Source organism: Zea mays, chromosome 2 (genome assembly GCF_902167145.1).
Source record: "Zea mays cultivar B73 chromosome 2, Zm-B73-REFERENCE-NAM-5.0, whole genome shotgun sequence".
In the NCBI taxonomy this organism is placed as follows: domain Eukaryota; kingdom Viridiplantae; phylum Streptophyta; class Magnoliopsida; order Poales; family Poaceae; genus Zea; species Zea mays.
Window position 1 is genome coordinate 113,131,263 of NC_050097.1, and position 20,932 is coordinate 113,152,194.

Consider the following 20,932-nt stretch of genomic DNA (forward strand, 5'->3'; position numbering starts at 1 on the left):
TTGTAAACTTTTATGAGGGGTATAATTGTAATTCCTCACAGGCTATGTCCTGTGCCTATAAATAGTGAACAGTATTCCTTTACTGTTCACGCATTCTGGTAATTGCAATCGCATCTTTCGGAATCCAACCTTTGCCAAGGCAGAGGTATTATTGTATTCAATGATTTAATATATTAAGTAAATATAATATAATTCGTCTATGATTTATTTACCCCTTTTATACCCTTTATTTTATGTTGTCTTACAATATCCATTGAAATTTTATTACGAAGACTTAAGCTTCGTAATTATACTCTCATCAACCTTCGTCCAAGGGCCATTATCCTCAAGGGAATAATGTTTCATGGACGAAGGACGTTAACATTTAACACTTTATGTTGCCTTGTTCTTAATTCATAGCATTTGAGAACAAGTCCCCAACAGCTCCAAGCCCTAAATCCTCACGGCCCAGACGAAGATTCCCATTCTTATGATGGCTTCGGGAGTAATTTGGTGAAGAAAAATCTGGTATATCTTTAAAACTTCAACCACAAATCTGCTTAAGGGGAGCCGAAGCCCAGCTTTGAAAAAGCTTCGGTAGATCACGACTTCATTCTCTTTGGGAACAGGAGAAATCATGTCTCCGTTGTCAGCCCTCACAATAGAAATGTCTCGAAAATACCTTCCTCTCATGTTATCAAGATGACTTTGCTTGATAGTCGATTTTCCGAAGACTGCGTGACTTGGTTGCCACGGCCGATCTTCGGAGTCTTCGCCCCCACTTTCCACATCATAACTGTCGCTGTCATCGGTATCTTCAAATAAGCCTTCCACAATTTCTTCTGTAATATTTTCTGTGTTGGTCTTTGCAATTGACTCGATGAATCCAGCAGTTTTTTCCTTAAGGAGCTTCTCCTCCTCGCTCAGCTTCGTTTCAGCAACAACTTTCTTATCTTGAGACATCTCTTCGGAAATGGTGAAAATGTGCTCTTAAAGCCGAAGCTTAGAAAATCTAAAAAGCCAGGCAAGCGTTGGTAGGCAAGAGCTAAAAATTGAGCAAGTAGAGTAGATGGCAAAAAGCGTGCCAAATGAGCTCGTGGTGTGCTCTTATTTATACGCCTAGTGCGTTGCAAGTTGGAGGGCCCCGCTTGTCATTGACTGTTGCTATTCTAGCAAAGGGAAGATGTTTTTTCGGACCTTCGGCTTAGGGCCTTCGTCCATATCGCAATATGAATTTATCATTCTAACAAATTAATATTGCGAGGGGCTACTGTTGGGGGCCTTCGGCTTCCGAAGGTCCTCAAAAACATGATTTAACAATGTTTCTGGAGTATAATACATGGACAGGTACCTTCAGACTCGGATTAGAACCACGGTGTGAAGAAGCACAAGGAAAACGAAGGTTGGCGCAGAGCCGAAGCTATATGCAGGAAAGCTTCGGCACGATGGCAGAAAATGAAACCGACTTAAAAAGGAAAAGGCTATTCAGAACTCAATGGGTTACTATAGAATCATTAGCAAATGTAAAGGGCATGGGTGTAATTTTACATGGGCTGCGTCCCGTGTCTATAAATAGATGAACAGTGCTCCCGTACTGTTCACGCTGACTTGGCATTTGCTTTTGCGTCACGCTTGTACTCTTACCTTCTTTCAAGCTGAAGGTACATTTGTAACTTGATATCATTTCTATTTTTCCATAATAATTAAATAGAAATGAATTGATAATAATACATAATTGTTTATGTTATCTCTTATACTTCATATGATTCCTTCTTCATTATTGTATGTTGTGCTAATGAAGGTATGCCCTTCATTACCTTCGTCCGAAAATCATTATATCCCAAGGAAAATAATGCTTCGAAGGACGAAGGACTTAAACATTTAACATTTCTTGTGTTGGCTTGTTCTTAAGTTATAGCATTTGAGAACAAGTCCCCAACAGCAGGTTTGTTCAAGAAACGTAGAGACCTACGGGGGAAGGTGCCCACCTATCCACATACGCTAGGTCCCTATGATACTTATAAATAGGGGGAGGTGTCGTCCAACGTCGTCGCGCTCTTCGACTCCTGCCTTTCTTCCCTCTAGGGAGAGGAAGAAAACTCCGCATCGTTGTTTCTTTTTTATTTTTAGGATGAGAGGAACATGTGTGAGATGGCGAGGCCTTAGCTGCCTTGCAAAGAAGAAGAAAAACTCGTAAGATTATGTAGATGATGACCTCAGAAAGTTCGTCGAACTACCAGTACCTTTGATCTTGGTGACAAACCCTTGAACATGTGCTAAGACTCCAAGACTCTTTGCCGTGTTAACTATGTCGATGTGGCGCTCGTGCTTGTTGGGCCACATTTTTTTTAAGTTGGGCGTTGACACTTAGGGCCTGTTTGGATCCGAGGGACTAAATTTTAGTCCTAGTCACTTCGAATGTTTAAATACTCGTTTGAAGTTTTAAATATAGACTATACAAAATAAACTACACATATAACAACTAAATGGCAAAACGACTTTATTAAGACTAATTAGTCTATAATTCACTCATTTGACGCTAATTAAACGTTTTTAACCATGGATTAATTACGTTTAATAAACTTGTCTCATCGTTTAGTTTTTATCTATGTAATTAATTTTTATAACTAGACTATATTTAATACTTTACATCTAAACAAACACTCCTTTAGCCATGTAAAATTGGTGGTGTGATTATAAACGTCCAGCCGGAGTAGCATCACTACACACGAGAATACAAAACTAGCTCTATCTCTAGCAGATCGTTTATCTGATCTCGTATCTCATCCCATATCTCAACCCGTTATTTCAAACTTCACTCTTCAAACAGCATCAACTATTTTATAAACGTCCAGCGGGGTAGCATCACCGCACAAGACGACAAATTAAGTTTGCCATGGTTCCTGGTGTGCGCTTTCATGAATGAGCTATTACTGTTTGATTTTTTTTGTGATTTTTGCAGAAGATACAAAATTTGGATATCTCGGCTGGATTTTGGTACGGTCTACCACGAGGATCCCGTATCCTGTACATCGTCTTTTCCTGTGTGTTCCCGTGGTTCTTGTTTATGCCGCCGCCCTTCTTCCCGCACCTTTTATCTTTTTTGCCCTACTCTTTTATTATACGTGCTGGTTTTTTTTTTCCCGCGCGCAGCACGGGCTTGCCTGCTAGTCCCACAAGCCGCCGGCACCGGCGCACGGGGAGCAGAGGCAGAGCAGCGCTCGCCGCAGCAAGCGTGCCCTGCACACAACAGACCAGCCAACGCTCCAGCGGCAGACGACGGCAGCAGGTCCGGCCACCTTCCGCGCCTCGCCCCGGCCAGTGGCGTTCACGCCTTCCGCCATGAAGGCCGCCGCGGTCCACTCCGTCCCGCCGCCGTCCGCCGTGACACTTGTGTCAGTGGTGGCGCGGCGCGCGCTGGTGCCGGCGGCCCTGCGCGGCAACGCGCGGCGTGGCGCGGCGCTGGTGGCGTCCGCCGCGCCCGATGGCCAGGTACGTCCACTCCGCTCGCTCTCGGGTACGGTATATGACTTGACTGGTTTGCTCGATCGGTTCGGTTGGCAGATGAGGAGGAGCCCGGGCCCGGCAGTGGCGAAGTTGACCGACGTGATGTCGCGCCCCGTGCAGGTGGCCACGCCGGGGCAGCGGCTCTCGGAGGTGGACGACGCCTTCTTCGCCGCGCGGCAGTACTCCGGCCTGCTGCCCGTGGTCGACGACGACGGCAGGTGCGTTGGCGTGATCTCCAACAAGGACAAGGCCAAGGCGCCCAATGGGGTCGGTTACTCGCTCGTTCGATCACTCACCGCTTCAATTAGTTAAGATCGTAAGAGGCATGAAAAAGAAAAGCACTCAATGTCTAATCTTTTCATGCTTTCTTGTCGTGACGACGATGAATGAAGATGGAGTCAACTGTAGCTGAAGTCATGACATCTCCTGCGATAACGCTGACACTCTACAAGACTGTCTTGGGTAAACGTACTTTTTCGTCCACTCCCCTCTACCCTTTTTTAACCAACCAACATGCATGAACACCAAGCTTGAAGCCGTTAGAACAAACAATCTGCTCTAATCAACAGTAAGACTGTTTCCAGCAGATTGTGCATGTGGCCGTGCAAAACATCATTTTACATTGTTAATAGCACCGTTAAATTTAAAATAGAAAGTGAAATAGAAAATAGGATACGAGCTGCTCTGCTAAAGAGCCTAACACGTTGCTGGTTACGTGAATGAGCAGAAGCTGCAGCGCTGATGCTCAAGGAGAAGGTTCACAGGATACCGGTTGTGAATGAGCAGCAGCACGTGATCGGTAGGTAACAAAAAAAAGTTCCATATTATATTGCTTACTCTTTTCCCTTAATTGCTCTGATCCTGCAAATAATAATGATGCCCACATGATAGCGTTTACCTTTCATGCATGATGGTAACACAGGAATCGTGACTCGCTCCGACGTGTTCCAGGCTCTTGAGGCCACCAGCAAAGCATGGGAGTGAGTCAGTGAGGTACGGTAGGCTTGTTCTCGCCAGATGTTACCCCCTTTATTTGTGTAGTGATCTCAGCAGAGAGTATAGTTATGCTACCAATATGGCGAGAAGAGGACAGAAAAAGCTAGGTGTTTATACTGGAATCGCTGCAATACAAGACAAATAATGGTGTAAATTTATGGAGTTACTGAAACTTATACGGGCTGATTGGTTCGCCGGCCGCGCTAAGCCGGGCGGGTGCGAGCCTGGCCAGCCAGGTACGCGTGTTTTGGGCGTATCAGCTGATGCAGAAAAATAGATGTAAAATAAATTATTTTGCATCTACTCATGCAACCAACATCTACCATATACAGGTAACCAAACATGTGATTGCATAAAGTCAATGCATACGATGGCTCAGGATTAAATGGTGCGGGTAACCAATCACATGGATAAAGAAGGTATTTATGAAGGATGACGAACTGTTCGTCACTACATGTAACACACAATAGATAGAATAGATTGTATGTCCTTTAGGATTTAGACATGTACAAGATACATCACTATCGGAATTCGGCTCTTTGCCGAGTGTCAAATGTTTTATCGAGTGTTTTTTATTTTCGCCACTCGGCAAAAAAAGTGTCAAATGTTCTTTAGGTTTTGTAAGAGTTTTTCGACAAAAAATAAATAAATAAAATAAAAGAAAGTCTTTCAATCCATTTATCATCCCTTTTATAAACTATAAAAGCACTCCATAAAATATTTGAATACCTCATGATAAAAAATAAATAAATATTTGTATATTACTTTCTTCCAAAATATGTGAGTTGTGAATATTCATTTCTGTGTCAGCTTTTAATTTGACCATGTATTGAAAACGAATATTGTTCCTAAAGTTAACAATGTGGGCATTTTATATTTGAAGCATTTACCCAAATACATCCATAAAGTAAATTAAAGTAACTAACGCATACATATTGGATCTTTTTGTAATGCTGCAGTATGTTTGAATTTAAAACACAGATTCAAATTTGAATGAATAAATTGAAATAGAAAAGAAAAAGAATAGAAGAGATAAAAAAGAGAAATTGACTACTGGGCCAAAAATCGCCCTGGCCCAACCCTCTCCACCGCACGGACCGCGTCGCGACGCCTTGCGTGCTCGCACTCTATTGAAAAAGGAGACCTCCTGGTGGGCCCCTATGCACAGCCTCACCTTCCTCTTCATCTGTTGACGTGTGGGGTCCCCTGGTCAGCCGCACGATTCCACGCGCCCCTGATCACCCGCTCTCTGGTATGCGCTGCTGGCTGGTGGGCCACCTTGTTCAGTGTCCCATGTCTGTGCATCTCACAACGACGCTACTCTGTGGGACTGCCTTGTGGGCCCGCCATGTCAGGCCTATCTTCTCCGTAGCCGCACGCGCCATGTTCGGACTCCTTGTGGGCGACGATTCTGTACTCACTGGCCGGGATTTTCGGGCTGTTGCAACAGCCAAGCCATCTAGCTAAGGGTAATCCCCGCCTCCAGAGTATAAAACCCAATCCCCGTGACCCTTGTCCATCATCGGTGGAAGCATAAACCGCCCTCCTTTGCATGAGCTCAACTAAATAATGAGATATAAAAATGAATTGATCTCAAAATTCACCCAGTTAACTTTGGAAATGAAATGTTCTAGATGATCCATAGGGTTCAAAATAGTAGATCTAAGAAGGGAACTTCTCAAAATTCACACACCAAAAAGATATAAACAAATCTTCCACGGAATGGTGAGAGAACGAAGAACACGAACAAACACAATGAGCAAGAACACAAAAGACACAAGATTTATTCCGAGGTTCGGTCACACCACCAAGGTGCACTACTTCCTCGTTGAGGCGGCCACAAAGAGTCGAGTCTCTTTCAACCCTAATCCTCCCTTTGCCGACCACAAAGGTCAAGCCCACACACTAATCTTTGCTCAAACGTGCGGGTAATACAAACTTTCTTGTGGTCTTCCACAAGATTTGGAGACTCACAAGAGACACCTAGTCATCTAGGAGCTAGAAGCTCCAAGAGTAATGAATCCACAAAGAACTCGATGTGGTACCAAAGCTCGAATCAAGAACAACAAGAAGGATTTAGAGATGAAGCACAAAAATCACAACTCTTCAATCTCACTCAAAGATTTCTCTCCAAAGATTTGAAATGGGAGAGGCAAGAGGTGAGAGAGAGAGAGCGGGAGGTGTTTCTCAGGTTAGGAATGAAGTTTGAGTCATGCTCTGCTGTGGGGGAGAGAGGTAGGAGTGAGTATATATAGGTGGGGCTCCAAAACTAGCCGTTTTTTACTTTTCTGCTCAAAAACCAGCTGAGCTAGTATTTTCCACAGAGCAATTTTGGCCAAGATAAACTTAAAAAGGTTGTACTACATACTTTCACTAAGGATTAACAAGGGTAAAATAGAAGCTTTGGATCAAGGATTTTGAGCTTTAGTACCAACACCAACATTCTTTTTGGATCCCCCTTGATAGTACGACGATTCCTATACTCAAGTTAAATAAAATTAATTAAGTAAACTTCTTGAGTCATTGGTGTCTCATGTGTGATTTCTCCATGGCGTTGCTTCATAAGGATCACAAACATCTTTGTCTCACCTTTTGAAGCAAACACAATTTGAGCCTGTGATTTGAACCATTTCACCATATATGAGCTCAACTCATGGCTTCAAGTCACCTTACTGATGCATCAACACAATATAACTCTTCATAGTTGATTAGTTCATCGACTTAGTGCAAGTAGTCTCTTCTTCACCTTAGCCATGGTACCTCGGTCCATAAGCCATCGCTTGGCCTTCACCTTCGCCTGGTCACTCGAAGCCATTTCCTTGCTATCTTCACCTTATCAAGCCATTCTTGAGTCACATCATATTAAGCATCCATTGAGAGAATCATTTCTTCAATATTGTGAACCTTGCTTGAATGTCATGTAGATATAAATGATAAGATCAATCAAGCTCTAGTATGATTCTCATAGACGTAGATATGGACTAATAGTAATATGGTCAAGTCAATTCATGATTCCTCATATATTATTCACTTTGGCTTGACCAATCCTCTCAATCACTTCAACCTCTATTCTAATCATATGTATGTAGTGATTTCTCAGGTCTTGTCCATATATATATTCAAACCAATACAGAGACCATATTATATCCATTTGCATTGTCTCATTGGTTATTTAACCTTGTGTTGAATCTTTATTCACTGATCATTATACACTATTCAAGTATGTTCATCATACTAGTTGGGGGTTTTCTCCTCCAACGAAGGCCCTCAAGGAAAAAACACCTTCGGCAAGACAGTACAAAGGCAGGCGAGACACGAAGATATAAGCTAAAAATGATGCGGACAAAAGCCGAAGCTATAGCTGAAAGAGCTTCGGCTTGATATTGCGATAAGGGTGAAGGACGATACCGACTTAAAAAGGAAAAGACTATATAGTCTTTAATAGTTTGCATTACAATTATAATTAGTTAATAGGGACATGGATGTAATTTTGTCTGGGTTGCGTCTCGTGCCTATAAATAGATGAACAGTGCCCCTGTACTGTTCACGCTGGATGGTAATCACTTGTTGGGGGCCTTCGGCTTCCGAAGGTCCTCAAAAACATGATTTAACAATGTTTTTGGAGTATAATGCGTGGACAGGTATCTTCGGATTCGAATCAGTACCACAGTGGGAGAAGCACAAAGAATACGGAGGTTGATGCGGCGCCAAAGCTGTGAGCAGGAGAGCTTCGACATGATAGCAGAAAAGAAAACCGACTTAAAGATGAAAAGGCTATTTAGACCTCGATGGATTACTATAGAGTTATTTGCGGATGTAAAGGGCATGGGTGTAATTTTACATGGGTTGCGTCTCGTGCCTATAAATAGATGAACAGTGCTCCCATACTGTTTACGGAGACTGGTCATTTGCCTTTGTGTCACGCTTGTACTCTTACCTTCTTTCAAGCCAAAGGTACACTTGTAATTTGATATCATTTCTATTTTTCCTTAGTAATAAAATAGAAATGAGATAATGATAATGCATGACTGTTTATATTATCTTTTATTTTCTGCATGATCCTTTCTCCATTATTATATGTCGTGACTTACGAAGGTATGCCCTTCATAACCTTCGTCCGAAAATCATTATATCCTAAGGAAAATAATGCTTTGAAGGACGAAGGACTTTAACGTGTTGCCTTGTTCTTGACTCATAGCATTTAAGAACAAGTCCCCAACATCACTCTTGCGTCACTCTCGCATTTTCACCTTCTGACAAGCCGAAGGTATTGATGTAATGTGAATGTTACGAATATTTATTCATGTTTATAAAAGGAGAATATAAATAATTTATTGATATACCATTATTATTTATATTCTTTTATATTTCTTATATATCCATTTATACTTGTTTGCTGAAATGATGAAGGTGTGTCCTTCATGACCTTCATCTGAAGATCATTAAACCCGAAAGGAGATAATGAATCGAAGGACGAAGGTCTTTAATCGTTAACAATTGTGTTGTTTTGTTCTTGATGTATAGCATTTAAGAACAAGGACCAACAATACTGAATTTCCTATTCAACACTTAGCAAACTTGTTAGACCTTTAAATGTGTTGTTATCCAAATCACCAAAACTCACAAAAGGTGGGATGCACTTTCAATCTCCCCCTTTTTGGTGATTGATGACAACACATTTAAAGCTTACATAAGATTTGATAAATACGATTTTGAATCCTATGATATAGTTTCCTCCCCCTAAATATGTGCATTTCAGAAAATACCATTTTTGGCCTCAAATGCCAAAAGCACATATTTGGGTCAAAGTTGAAGACAACTTATATCATACTATTCATGGGGTGCATTGTGTCATAAAATAAACGTGATGCTCATGACAGACTATGCACTCATCAACTTTTCACATCTTATGTTTTTCTTATGATTCTTCCCCTTTTGTCAAGTATTTCTTTCCCTTTTCAAAAGTCTTACACTTAGTTACATAAGACTAAAGGTAAGCTTTAATGCACATTTCTCCCCCTTTGTCATAAATCTCTAAAAAGGATACAAAGAATATAAAGGGTAGAAATTATGATTAAGCAAGATGTGAACACACTATCATGAAAGGGTCCTTAGATGGCACAAAGGTAATGAACAAGTGACATGAAGTGATGTACCTTTGCATTTTACTTTTTAAAGGGGGTGTTCCAAACTTGTGTTGGATTTAGAATTCATTTGCAAGCTCTTGTTGGTATAGTTGTGACATAGGTCCAAGACATCCAATGAAGATTATCATATTAAATCAAATGTGAAACTTGATACCTGGAGTCTAGATGTCACCTAGCATTTTCTTATCACAACAAGTGGCAACATGAAAATTGCACAAGTATGGATTCTACAACTAGTGATCATGTATGAAAAACACCAATTGAAAACCACCAATTGATACAATTTTATAGATAAGCAAATCACATTTTACACTAAGTTCTCCTCAAGTTTTAGTGCACACATGTATATGAATTCAATTGATACATGTTGAGAGAACGTATTTGCAATTTAAAGTACCATTTGCATAAAAGGAGTGTCAATTGAACATAATCATGCAACATAAGGAACATGTGCACTATTTAATCAATTAAGTTCTAGACAGGAGAATTTATAAGCTATGCTACTTTAGAAATTTGCAATCCAAAAGGATGTGATACATATTTACCAATTTTAGATGATGTTGGAGTAGCATAAACAAGAGAAACTCATGCTATTATGAAATGTATAAAAGATACTGTTGGGGGCCTTCTTCTCCGCCGAAGGTCCTCTAAGCAAAAACACCTTCGACAGGACAGTACAAAAGGAGTCGTGACATGAAGATATAAGCCGAAGCTACGATTGAAAGAGCTTCGACTTGGTGTCATGCTAAAGACGAAGGACGATACCGACTTAAAGAGGAAAAGACTGTATAGTCCCTGATAGTCTGTATTATGATTATAATTAGTTATGAGGGACACAGATGTAATTTTGTCCGGGATGCGTCTTGTGCCTATAAATAGATGAACAGTACCCCTGTACTATTCACGCTGGATTGTAATCTCTCTTGCATCACTCTCGCATTTCCTTCTGGCAAACCAAAGGTATCAATGTAATATAAATATTATGAGCAACTATTCATATTTATGGAATGAAAATATAAATGATTCATTGATTCATTATCATTATTTATGCTCTTTTGTATTTCATGTACCTTTGTTTATAACTTTTTACTGAGATGATGAAGGTACGTCCTTCATGACCTTCGTTTGAGGTTCATTATACTCGAAAGGAGATAATGTATCAAAGGACGAAGGTCTTTAATCATTAACAATTGTGTTGCTTTGTTCTTGATGTATAGCATTCGAGAACAAGGACCAACATTGGCGCCCACCTCCGGTGAACTCACTTCCGCAGTTGTGATGATGGCTTCGCACAACAACCAAGTTGTAGCACCTTCGGCCACGAAGCTGGTGCTCCCAACCACAGGCGGCTCAAGTTCTGAACCAGCCAACAAGAAGCGGAAGAAGGAAACACAAAGAAGGGTACAACATGTTGGGGTGCAAGGACCCTTCATCAAATCCAAGTGGTCTCATATTCCAATCACCTTCTCTCAGGAAGACCTTTAGCTCAAGGATTATCCTCACAACGACGCAATGGTTATATCTTGTGTCATCAAGGGATTTCTGGTTCACAATGTCCTGGTTGACACAGGCAGTGCAGCGGATATCATCTTTGCAAAGGCTTTCAGGCAAATGCAAGAGCCAGAGGACAAGATACACGACGCAACACACCCTCTTTGTGGCTTTGGATGAAGACAGATTGTGGCACTTGACAAGATAACAATGTCAGTTACCTTCGGCAATGTCCATAACACAAGAACAAAATAGGTTGTCTTTGACATTGTTGATATGGAGTATCCATACAATGCAATCATTGGTCGAGGGACGCTCAATGCCTTCGAAACAATACTTCATCCAGCATATCTATGCATGAATATACCTTCGGAACAAGGGCCCATTGCAGGTGCATGGGAGTCAAGAAGCTGCCAGGAGAGTCGAAGGGAGTTGGACGGATTCGAAGGCTATTCACAACATAGATGAAGCCGAAGCTTATCAGCAGTATAAGCACAAAAGAGAAATGGTTGCTTCAGCGGATCAGCCGAAGCCTATGCTTTTGTGTGAAGACATAAGAGAGCAAAAAGTTTTGTTGGGATCCCAGTTATCTGATGAACAGGAAAAAACTTTGTTAAGATTCTTGTTTAACAACAAAGATGTTTTTGCTTGGACAGCCAATGGTCTCTATGGTGTCAATAGAGATGTTATTGAGCATTCGCTCAATGTGGACCTGTCCTGCAGACCAAGAAAGCAGAGGCTTCAGAAGATGTCCGATGATAAAGCCGAGGGTGCATGAAATGAAGTAAAGAGACTTCTTAGTGTCGGTGTTATCAGAGAAGTAACATATCCAGAGTGGTTGGCTAACACTGTCATGGTGAAAAAAGCCAATGGGAAATGGAGAATGTGCATTGATTTCACAGATCTCAACAAGGCATGTTCGAAGGATGAATTCCCTTTACCAAGAATAGATTCCCTTGTAGATGCAGCAGCTTCTTCAGAACTCATGAGCTTATTGGACTGCTACTCGGGTTATCACCAAATTTGGATGAAGAAAGAGGATGAGCCAAAGACAAGCTTCATAACTCCTAGTGGTACCTATTGTTACCTTTGGATGCCTGAGGGACTCAAAAATGCTAGAGGAAGCTTCAACGGAATGACTGCCAAGGTTCTTCACTCTCAAATAGGCAGCAATGTGCTGACTTATGTCGATGACATCATAGTGAAAAGCACAAAACAAGTAAATCATGTTGCCGATCTGCAAGAGACGTTTGCCAATTTCAGAAAAGTTGGTCTCAAGTTGAACCTAGAAAAATGTGTTTTCGGAGTGAAGAAGGGTAAGTTTCTCGGTTGCCTGGTATAAACAAAGGGTATCGAAGCTAATCCAAGCAAAATTGAAGCTATCCTTCGGATGGAGCCACCAAATTCAAAGAAGGGGCTCAACGGTTGGCAGGAAGGCTGGCATAGTTGAATAGATTTATATCAAGATCAGCAGAGAGGAATTTACCATTCTTTGAAATACTGAAGTCAGCCGAAGTCTTTTAGTGGGGGCCAGCTCAACAGAAAGCCTTTGAAGAGTTAAAACAATATCTGATAGATTTGACAACTCTAACTCCACCTTCATCAGGAACTCCGCTACTTCTGTATGTGGCTGCTTCCCACACTGCGGTTAGTGCGACACTTGTACAAGAGAAACAAGTTGGCTAGATAAAAAAGCAAGCACCAATATACTTTGTCTCCGAAGTACTCAGCCCATCAAAGAAGAATTACACAGAATTGAAGAAGGTACTTTATGCTGTATTGATGGCCTCCAGAAAGCTTCGCCATTACTTCCAAGATTATCACATAATAGTACCATCATCACAACCCCTCAAGGATATAATGAGGAACAGAGAAGCTACAGGAAGGGTTAGAAAATGGGTCGCAGAACTCAATGAATTCACCATTGATTATGTGCACAGGTCTTCGATTCAATCTCAAGCTCTAGCAGACTTTATTGTTGATTGGACGCCAGGGGCTCAGGATGAAGAAAGAATAAGTGATGCCGAAGTTTGGACGGTATTTTGTGATGGCTCCTGGGGAACCTTCGGTGCAGGGACAGCTGCTGTCCTAGTAGCACCATCTAAGGTCAGGACATGTTTTGCAACAAAGTTAGACTTTAGCTGTACAAATAACATTGCCGAGTATGAAGCTCTTCTTTTGGGGCTTCGGAAGCTAAAGGCAATGGAAATAAGAAGGGCAATCCTTAAAACTGATTCACAAGTTATTTCGGGCCATGTGGATAAGAGCAGTAAGGCAAGAGATCCGAAGCTTGAAAAATATTTGGATACAGTCCGAAGGTTGGAAGCTTCTTTTGAAGGCTTTTCTGTGAAAAATATCCCAAGGGGAGAGAATGAGCATGCAGATTTATTAGCTAAATCAGCGCCATAGGGCTTCCTTTGCCTTCAGAAGTATTTTTTGAAACAATAAAAGCACCCTCAATCAAGCTCATGGAAAGGGCAGTGCTCACAATCTCACCTGTACATAGTGAAGGCTGGAGGACCGAAATAATATCCTTTCTCTAGGGCAACCATCTTTCATATGACGAAGCTTATAATAAGAGAACGGAAGCAAGAACAAGACCTTATGTAATAATTGAAGGGGAGCTATACAAGCATGGAGTTTGCTCCCCATTGCTCAAATGCCTGTCCAGAAATGAAGTACAAGAATTAATGAAGGAGATACATGCAGGACTGTGTGGAGCTCACATTAGGTCCAAGCCTTTACTGGGAAAGGTTTTTAGGCAAGGGTTTTATTGGCCGAAGGCAGCTACTGATGCAGCGGACTTGGTCCAGAAATGTGAAAACTGTCAGAAGTGTGCTAGGGACCAGAAACAACCTTCGTCTCTGACACAACTGATCCAACCTACTTGGCCATCACAGAGATGGGGCCTAGATTTGTTAGGACCGCTCCCACCGGCACAAGGAAACTTGAAATATGTTGTGGTAGCGGTGGAATATTTTTCAAAGTGGATCAAAGCTAAGCCTCTAGCTACCATAACTTCGGCCACAGTCCAAAAGTTCTTCTGGCAGAATATTGTTTGTCGCTTCGGTGTGCCGAAGGCTATTACAGTTGACAATGGAACTCAATTTGATGCTGAAACGTTCAAGGTTTTTTGTGACCAGATTGGTACAAAAATACATTTTGCATCAGTAAGGCATCCAGAATCAAATGGGTTAGTAGAGAGAGCAAATGGAATTATAATGATAGGAATAATGAAGTTAATCTTCAATCAGCCCAGAGGAAAGTGGCCAGATGAATTAATAAAAGTGGTGTGGAGCCACAATACTGCTGTCTCAAGGTCAACAGGTTTTACTCCATTCAAGCTCTTGTTCGGTGACGAAGCAATAACACCAGAAGAAGCAAGAACAGGATCAATAAGAACCAAAGCTTCAGCGGAGGATGAAGCTGATTTCCAAATAACAAAAGATACCATAAAAGGGACCATACTTCAAGCCATAGAGCACATCAATAAGTACCAAGCTGAAACAATAAAATGGCGCAATAGAAAAGTTCGATTGAAAAATATCAAACCAGGTCATTTGGTGCTCTGAAGGATAGCCAACCTAGATACAGTGGGGAAGCTGCAGCTGAAATGGGAAGGTCCTTTTCTGGTAGTATCTTCGTCAAGACCTGATTCTTACAGATTGAAGGATATGGACGGCAACGACATACCCAGATCTTGGAATGCGGATGTGCTTCGGCGATATTATGTGTAATCGATGTAACCTTTTTTATTTTTCCTATGGCACCCTTTTCCTTTCGGGAGGGGAGAAAGGTTTTTAATGGGGCCATAGTTGGTAATTTTCATTCTTGTTTAGCCCTATGCAATACAAGGGCCAAGATCCCCCAAAAAATGTAACATGTAATATCAGAATCTGCACCATCGAGTGCAAAGAGAACAGGGAAAAGCTCAAAAGACGTCCCTAAGGGGATGCAGAGCTGTAATCACTCTGAGGGTGACGAAGTGTAACACCCTGATTTTGGGGGTATAAAATTTCTTTCTAATTATCACCCAAAACCATGTGTTACTCTTCCTTTTCTCACTCTAGGCTTTCTCTCTCTCTAGATTCTTTTACTCTTTTTCCTTTTGATTAGAAATAGCCTAAACTAGTGGAGGTTAATTATTTATTTTTGTCAAAACCTTATGAGTCATGACATGTTGCATCATGCTGAGCTTAAAATATTCTTTGAAGTGTTGCACAAGTTTGAATTTATCTGAATTTGAAACCTAGTTTGAACTTGGATTTGAAAACCCTATAGAAAAAGAAATATAAAAGGAATTAGAAAATCTAGAGAAAAAGAAAAGGAGAAAGCAGCCCAATCAGCCCACTAAGCCCAGCCAGGCCGCGCGCCGCCTGACAGGCGGACCCCGCCTGTCAGCGGCAGTTCTCCCTCGCGCGTGCCCTCCCTCTCTCGCTCTCTTCTCAGTGGGGCCGACCTGTCGGCGCCAGTTTCCTTCGCACATTCGCTCTCTCTCTCTCTCTCTCTCTCTCTGTCTCGCGGGCCCAGTTCGCTAGTGCCGAGCCATTGCCCTCGCGTGTCCTCTTTTCTCTCTCTCTGCGTCGTGGGCCTGTCTTGTCAGTTCCGCCTTCCCCGCTCTCGCCGTGGACTGGCGAGTGCGCACTCGTGCACATCATTGGGTTTCTCGGCCACGACGCCCACCCACGCGCCCAACTCCCTTTTTAGAGCCCCGCTAGTGCCCCGTGCACACCCCTCACCTCATTTCGCACACCCTCGCCCTCTCTCGCACTCTGCCCTCGCCGCCAAACGCTGCCGGAGACCCGAGCCCGTGTTCCCGACCATCCAGCTCACCGGAGACCGCGTCAAGCCTCTCCGAGCTCCGCCCCGAGGTGAGACACCCGTCCCCGTGCCCAATTTCCCTTATTGCGCCCTGTGTTCGTCCAATTTCGCCTTCGCCGGTGCTCGACCGTGGCGGTCCGCCATGCTCACGCGGTGGCCGACCAATTTAGCCTGGTCTAGTTCATCGGAGTAGTTCCCTGTGTCACCTCTGCCTTTGCTGAAGCCAGCCCAGGCCTTAGCGCGCCTTAAGTCCCCTCCCCATGGCCGGAATCGCTCACCAGAGTTGCTCCGGCCCGCCCGAGGTCTTCCCACCGCCGTTCTCCCCTCTCTGCCCGTGGATTCATGGCCTCTTCCCCATCATTGAGTTCGCCGTGGCGCCCTCTTCCCCTCTGCCCAACTCCGACGATCCCGGAGCCACCCTAGCTCGTGCCCGCCTCAACTCCGGCAACCTCACAGCCTCAAAGAGGAGCAGCGCCGCCCGCAGCCGTCTGTTTCCCCAGTCTAACCCCCCCCCCCCCGTCCGAGCTTGATCGAACGGCTCAGACCATGGGTACCGCTTTGCGCACGCGCATCTGACGCCCTGACCCACCTGTCAGCGTCACCCGCAGCCGCTTATCCTTCCCGGTCTGATTTCCCTTGTCTGATCTTGATCGAACGGCTTGGACCCCCCTCTGACCCCCTCGGACCCCTGAGAGCACCTAGAGGGGGGGGTGAATAGGTGATCCTGTAAAACTTAGAAACTATAGCCACAAAAACTTGTTAAGTGTTAGCACAATAATCGCCAAGTGGCTAGAGAGGAGTCTCAACAAAACACAATACCACAAGAGATCAAACACAGAGATGACACAGTGGTTTATCCCGGGGTTCGGCCAAGACCAACGCTTGCCTACTCCACGTTGTGGCGTCCCAACGGACGAGGGTTGCAATCAACCCCTCTCAAGCGGTCCAAAGACTAACTTGAATACCACGGTGTTTTGCTTTGCCTTTCAATATCCCATTTGCGAGGAATCTCCACAACTTGGAGCCTCTCGCCCTTACACTTGAGATTCACAAAGAAATACGGAGTAAGGGAGGAAAGCAACACACACAAATCCACAGCAAAATGCGCACACACACGGCCAAGAATCGAGCTCAAAAGACTATCTCAAAGTTCTCACTAGAACGGAGCTCGAATCACTGAGAATGACAAACGAATGCGCAAAGACTGAGTGTGGATGATCAAGAATGCTCTAAGGTTGCTTGGTATCCTCCTCCATGCGCCTAGGGGTCCCTTTTATAGCCCCAAGGCAGCTAGGAGCCGTTGAGAGCAAATCTGGAAGGCCAATCTTGCCTTCTGTCGTCGGGTGCACCGGATAGTCCGGTGCACACCGGACACTGTCCGGTGCCCGATTTCCTTCCTAAAATGGCGCGGCCGACCGTTGCAGATCTGGGAGCCGTTGGCGCACCGGACATGTCCGGTGCACACCGGACAGTCCGGTGCCCCCTTCCGACCGTTGGCCCGGCCACGTGTCGCGCGCAGATTCCGCGGCTGACCGTTGGCTCACCGGACAGTCCGGTGCACACCGGACAGTCCGGTGAATTTTAGCCGTACGCCGTCGGCGAATTCCCGAGAGCGGCCACTTCACGCCGAGTCAGCCTGGCGCACCGGACACTGTCCGGTGCACCACCGGACAGTCTGGTGTGCCAGACTGAGCTGAGTCTTGGCTGTACACAGCCAAGCCTTTTTCACCTCTTTTCTTTTCTTCTTCTTTCTGTTTCTAACACTTAGACAAGTATATTAGTACACAAAACCAATGTACTAAGGCTTAGAAACATACCTTTACTCTTGATTTGCACTTTGTCCATCCATGAGCATAAATTCACATTTAAGCACTTGTGTTGGCACTCAATCACCAAAATACTTAGAAATGGCCCAAGGGCACATTTCCCTTTCAATCTCCCCCTTTTTGGTGATTTATGCCAACACAACATAAAGTAACTAGAACAAGTGCAATATCACTTCAAATAAAACTCAAATTTATTTTGATTCAATTTTTGGCATATATGGATCATCCTTTGCCACCACTTGGTTTGTTTTTGCAAATTAAACTCAAATCTCTATCTCTAAGTCAAACACACATGTTGAAGCATAAAGAGAGTCATTCCAAAAGAGATTGATCAAAGATTTCAAAAACTCCCCCTATTTCCCATAGTCAACACTTCTCCCCACAAGAGGCCAACTTTTGACAAAAGAGACAATGCAAGAGTTTTGACAAAACAAAAAGCTCTATTTGACTATTTTCAAAATTTCTCAAGTGGTAGCTGATCCATTTATTGCTTTGGCCTTTATTTTCTCCCCCTTTGGCATCAAGCACCAAAACGGGATCAATCTTGGCCCTATAACCCCATTGCCTCACCAAAATCTTCAATTAAGAGCAAATGGCAATAAGAGTTCATGAGATGAACTTGGAATAAGTTACCCTCTCATCGGAGTGCAGTGGAAGTCTTTCATGGTCCAAGTCCACCTTTTCCCTTTCAATTCTCCTTCGAGACTAAATCAAGCAAACTCAAGCATATGGTTAGTCTCAAAGGGTCAAGTTGTAACACAACTCCCCCTAAATATGTGCATCACTTACACAAGGACTTGTGAGGTCCAGGGAATGTTTGTACAACTTGAGCACCACAATAAGCAACAAAATGCAGAATGAACATGATCAAGGGCATAAACACTTGTATGCTACAATTCAATCCAAGTTCCGTGAATCTAAGACATTTAGCTCACTACGCAGCCTGCAAAAGGTCTTCTCATCTAGAGGTTTGGTAAAGATATCGGCTAGCTGGTTCTCGGTGCTAACATGAAACACTTCGATATCTCCCTTTTGCTGGTGGTCTCTCAAAAAGTGATGCCGGATGTCTATGTGCTTTGTGCGGCTGTGCTCAACAGGATTTTCCGCCATGCGGATAGCACTCTCATTATCACATAGGAGTGGGACTTTGCTCAGATTGTAGTCAAAGTCCCTGAGGGTTTGCCTCATCCAAAGTAGTTGCGCGCAACACTGACCTGCGGCAACATACTCGGCCTCAGCGGTGGATAGGGCAACAGAGGTTTGTTTCTTAGAATTCCATGACACCAGGGACCTTCCTAAGAATTGGCACGTCCCCGATGTACTCTTCCTATCGACCTTACATCCAGCATAGTCGGAATCTGAATATCCAATCAAGTCAAAGGTAGACCCCTTTGGATACCAGAGCCCGAAGCAAGGCGTAGCAACTAAATATCTAAGGATTCGCTTCACTGCCACTAAGTGACACTCCTTAGGATCGGATTGAAATCTAGCACACATGCATACGCTAAGCATAATATCCGGTCTACTAGCACATAAATAAAGTAAAGACCCTATCATTGACCGGTATGCTTTTTGATCAACAGACTTACCTCCTTTGTTGAGGTCGGTGTGTCCGTCGGTCCCCATAGGAGTCTTTGCGGGCTTGGCGTCCTTCATCCCAAACCACTTTAGCAGATCTTGCGTGTACTTCATTTGGGAGATGAAGGTGCCGTCCTTGAGTTGCTTCACTTGGAACCCAAGGAAGTAGTTCAACTCGCCCATCATTGACATCTCGAATTTCTGCGTCATCACCCTGCTAAACTCTTCACAAGACTTTTTATTAGTAGAACCAAATATTATGTCATCGACATAAATTTGGCACACAAAAAGATCACCGTCACAAGTCTTAGTGAAAAGAGTTGGATCGGCTTTCCCAACCTTGAAAGCATTAGCAATTAAGAAATCTCTAAGGCATTCATACCATGCTCTTGGGGCTTGCTTAAGTCCATAGAGCGTCTTAGAGAGCTTACACACGTGGTCGGGGTACGTTCATCCTCGAAGCCAGGGGGTTGCTCCACGTACACCTCCTCCTTTATTGGCCCATTGAGGAAAGCGCTCTTCACATCCATTTGGTACAACCTGAAAGAATGGTGAGCGGCATATGCTAGCAAGATACGAATTGATTCTAGCCTAGCCACAGGAGCAAACGTCTCCTCAAAGTCCAAACCTGCGACTTGGGCATAACCTTTTGCCACAAGTCGAGCCTTGTTCCTCGTCACCACCCCGTGCTCGTCCTGTTTGTTGCGGAACACCCACTTGGTTCCCACAACATTTTGCTTGGGACGAGGCACCAGTGTCCAAACTTCATTGCGCTTGAAGTTGTTGAGTTCCTCCTGCATGGCCAATACCCAATCCGGATCTAGCAAGGCCTCCTCTACCCTGAAAGGCTCAATAGAAGAGACAAAGGAGTAATGCTCACAAAAATTAACTAATCGAGATCGAGTAGTTACTCCCTTGCTAATGTCACCCAAAATTTGGTCGACGGGATGATCCCTTTGAATCACCGCTCGAACTTGGGTTGGAGGTGCCGGTTGCGCTTCTTCCTCCATCACGTGATCATCTTGTGCTCCCCCTTGATCATACGCCTCCTTTTGATGAACCTGTTCATCGTCTTGAGTTGGGGGATGCACCGTTGTTGAGGAAGAAGGTTGATCTCGTTCATCTTGTTCCTGTGGCCGCACTTCTCCAATCGCCATGGTTCGTATAGCGGCCGTCGGAACATCTTCTTCATCTACATCATCACAATCAACAACTTGCTCTCTTGGAGAGCCATTAGTCTCATCAAATACAACGTCGCTAGAGACTTCAACCAAACCCGATGATTTGTTGAAGACTCTATACGCCTTTGTATTTGAGTCATAACCTAACAAAAACCCTTCTACAGCTTTGGGAGCAAATTTAGAATTTCTACCCTTCTTCACTAGAATGTAGCACCTGCTCCCAAATACACGAAAGTAAGATACATTGGGTTTGTTACCGGTTAGTAGCTCATACGAAGTCTTCTTGAGGAGGTGATGAAGGTAGACCCTGTTGATGGTGTGGCAAGCTGTGTTTACGGCTTCCGACCAAAAACGCTCGGGGGTCTTGAATTCTCCAAGCATCGTCCTCGCCATATCAATTAGCGTC

At 43.7% G+C, this 20,932-nt stretch overlaps 1 protein-coding gene across 3 annotated transcripts; it reads left to right on the forward strand.

Annotated features, from left to right (window-relative positions):
• The first annotated feature begins 3,084 nt into the window (after positions 1-3,084).
• Positions 3,085-5,159, forward strand: LOC100192993 (OSIGBa0147B06.5 protein). 3 transcript variants are annotated; one of them, XM_020547384.2, is made up of 6 exons: positions 3,085-3,471; positions 3,544-3,753; positions 3,879-3,954; positions 4,214-4,285; positions 4,409-4,718; positions 4,815-5,159. In XM_020547384.2, exons 1-5 carry the CDS (start codon positions 3,322-3,324, stop codon positions 4,468-4,470), a joined length of 570 nt encoding a protein of 189 aa, XP_020402973.1. In that variant the 5' UTR covers positions 3,085-3,321; the 3' UTR covers positions 4,471-4,718; positions 4,815-5,159. The 3 variants fall into 3 exon arrangements, with proteins under 3 accessions (XP_020402973.1, XP_008667119.1, NP_001131636.1); XM_008668897.2 differs by having other exon boundaries at positions 3,091-3,471; positions 3,879-3,948; NM_001138164.1 differs by having other exon boundaries at positions 3,135-3,471; positions 3,879-3,948; positions 4,409-5,042.
• Positions 5,160-20,932: the final 15,773 nt, after the last annotated feature.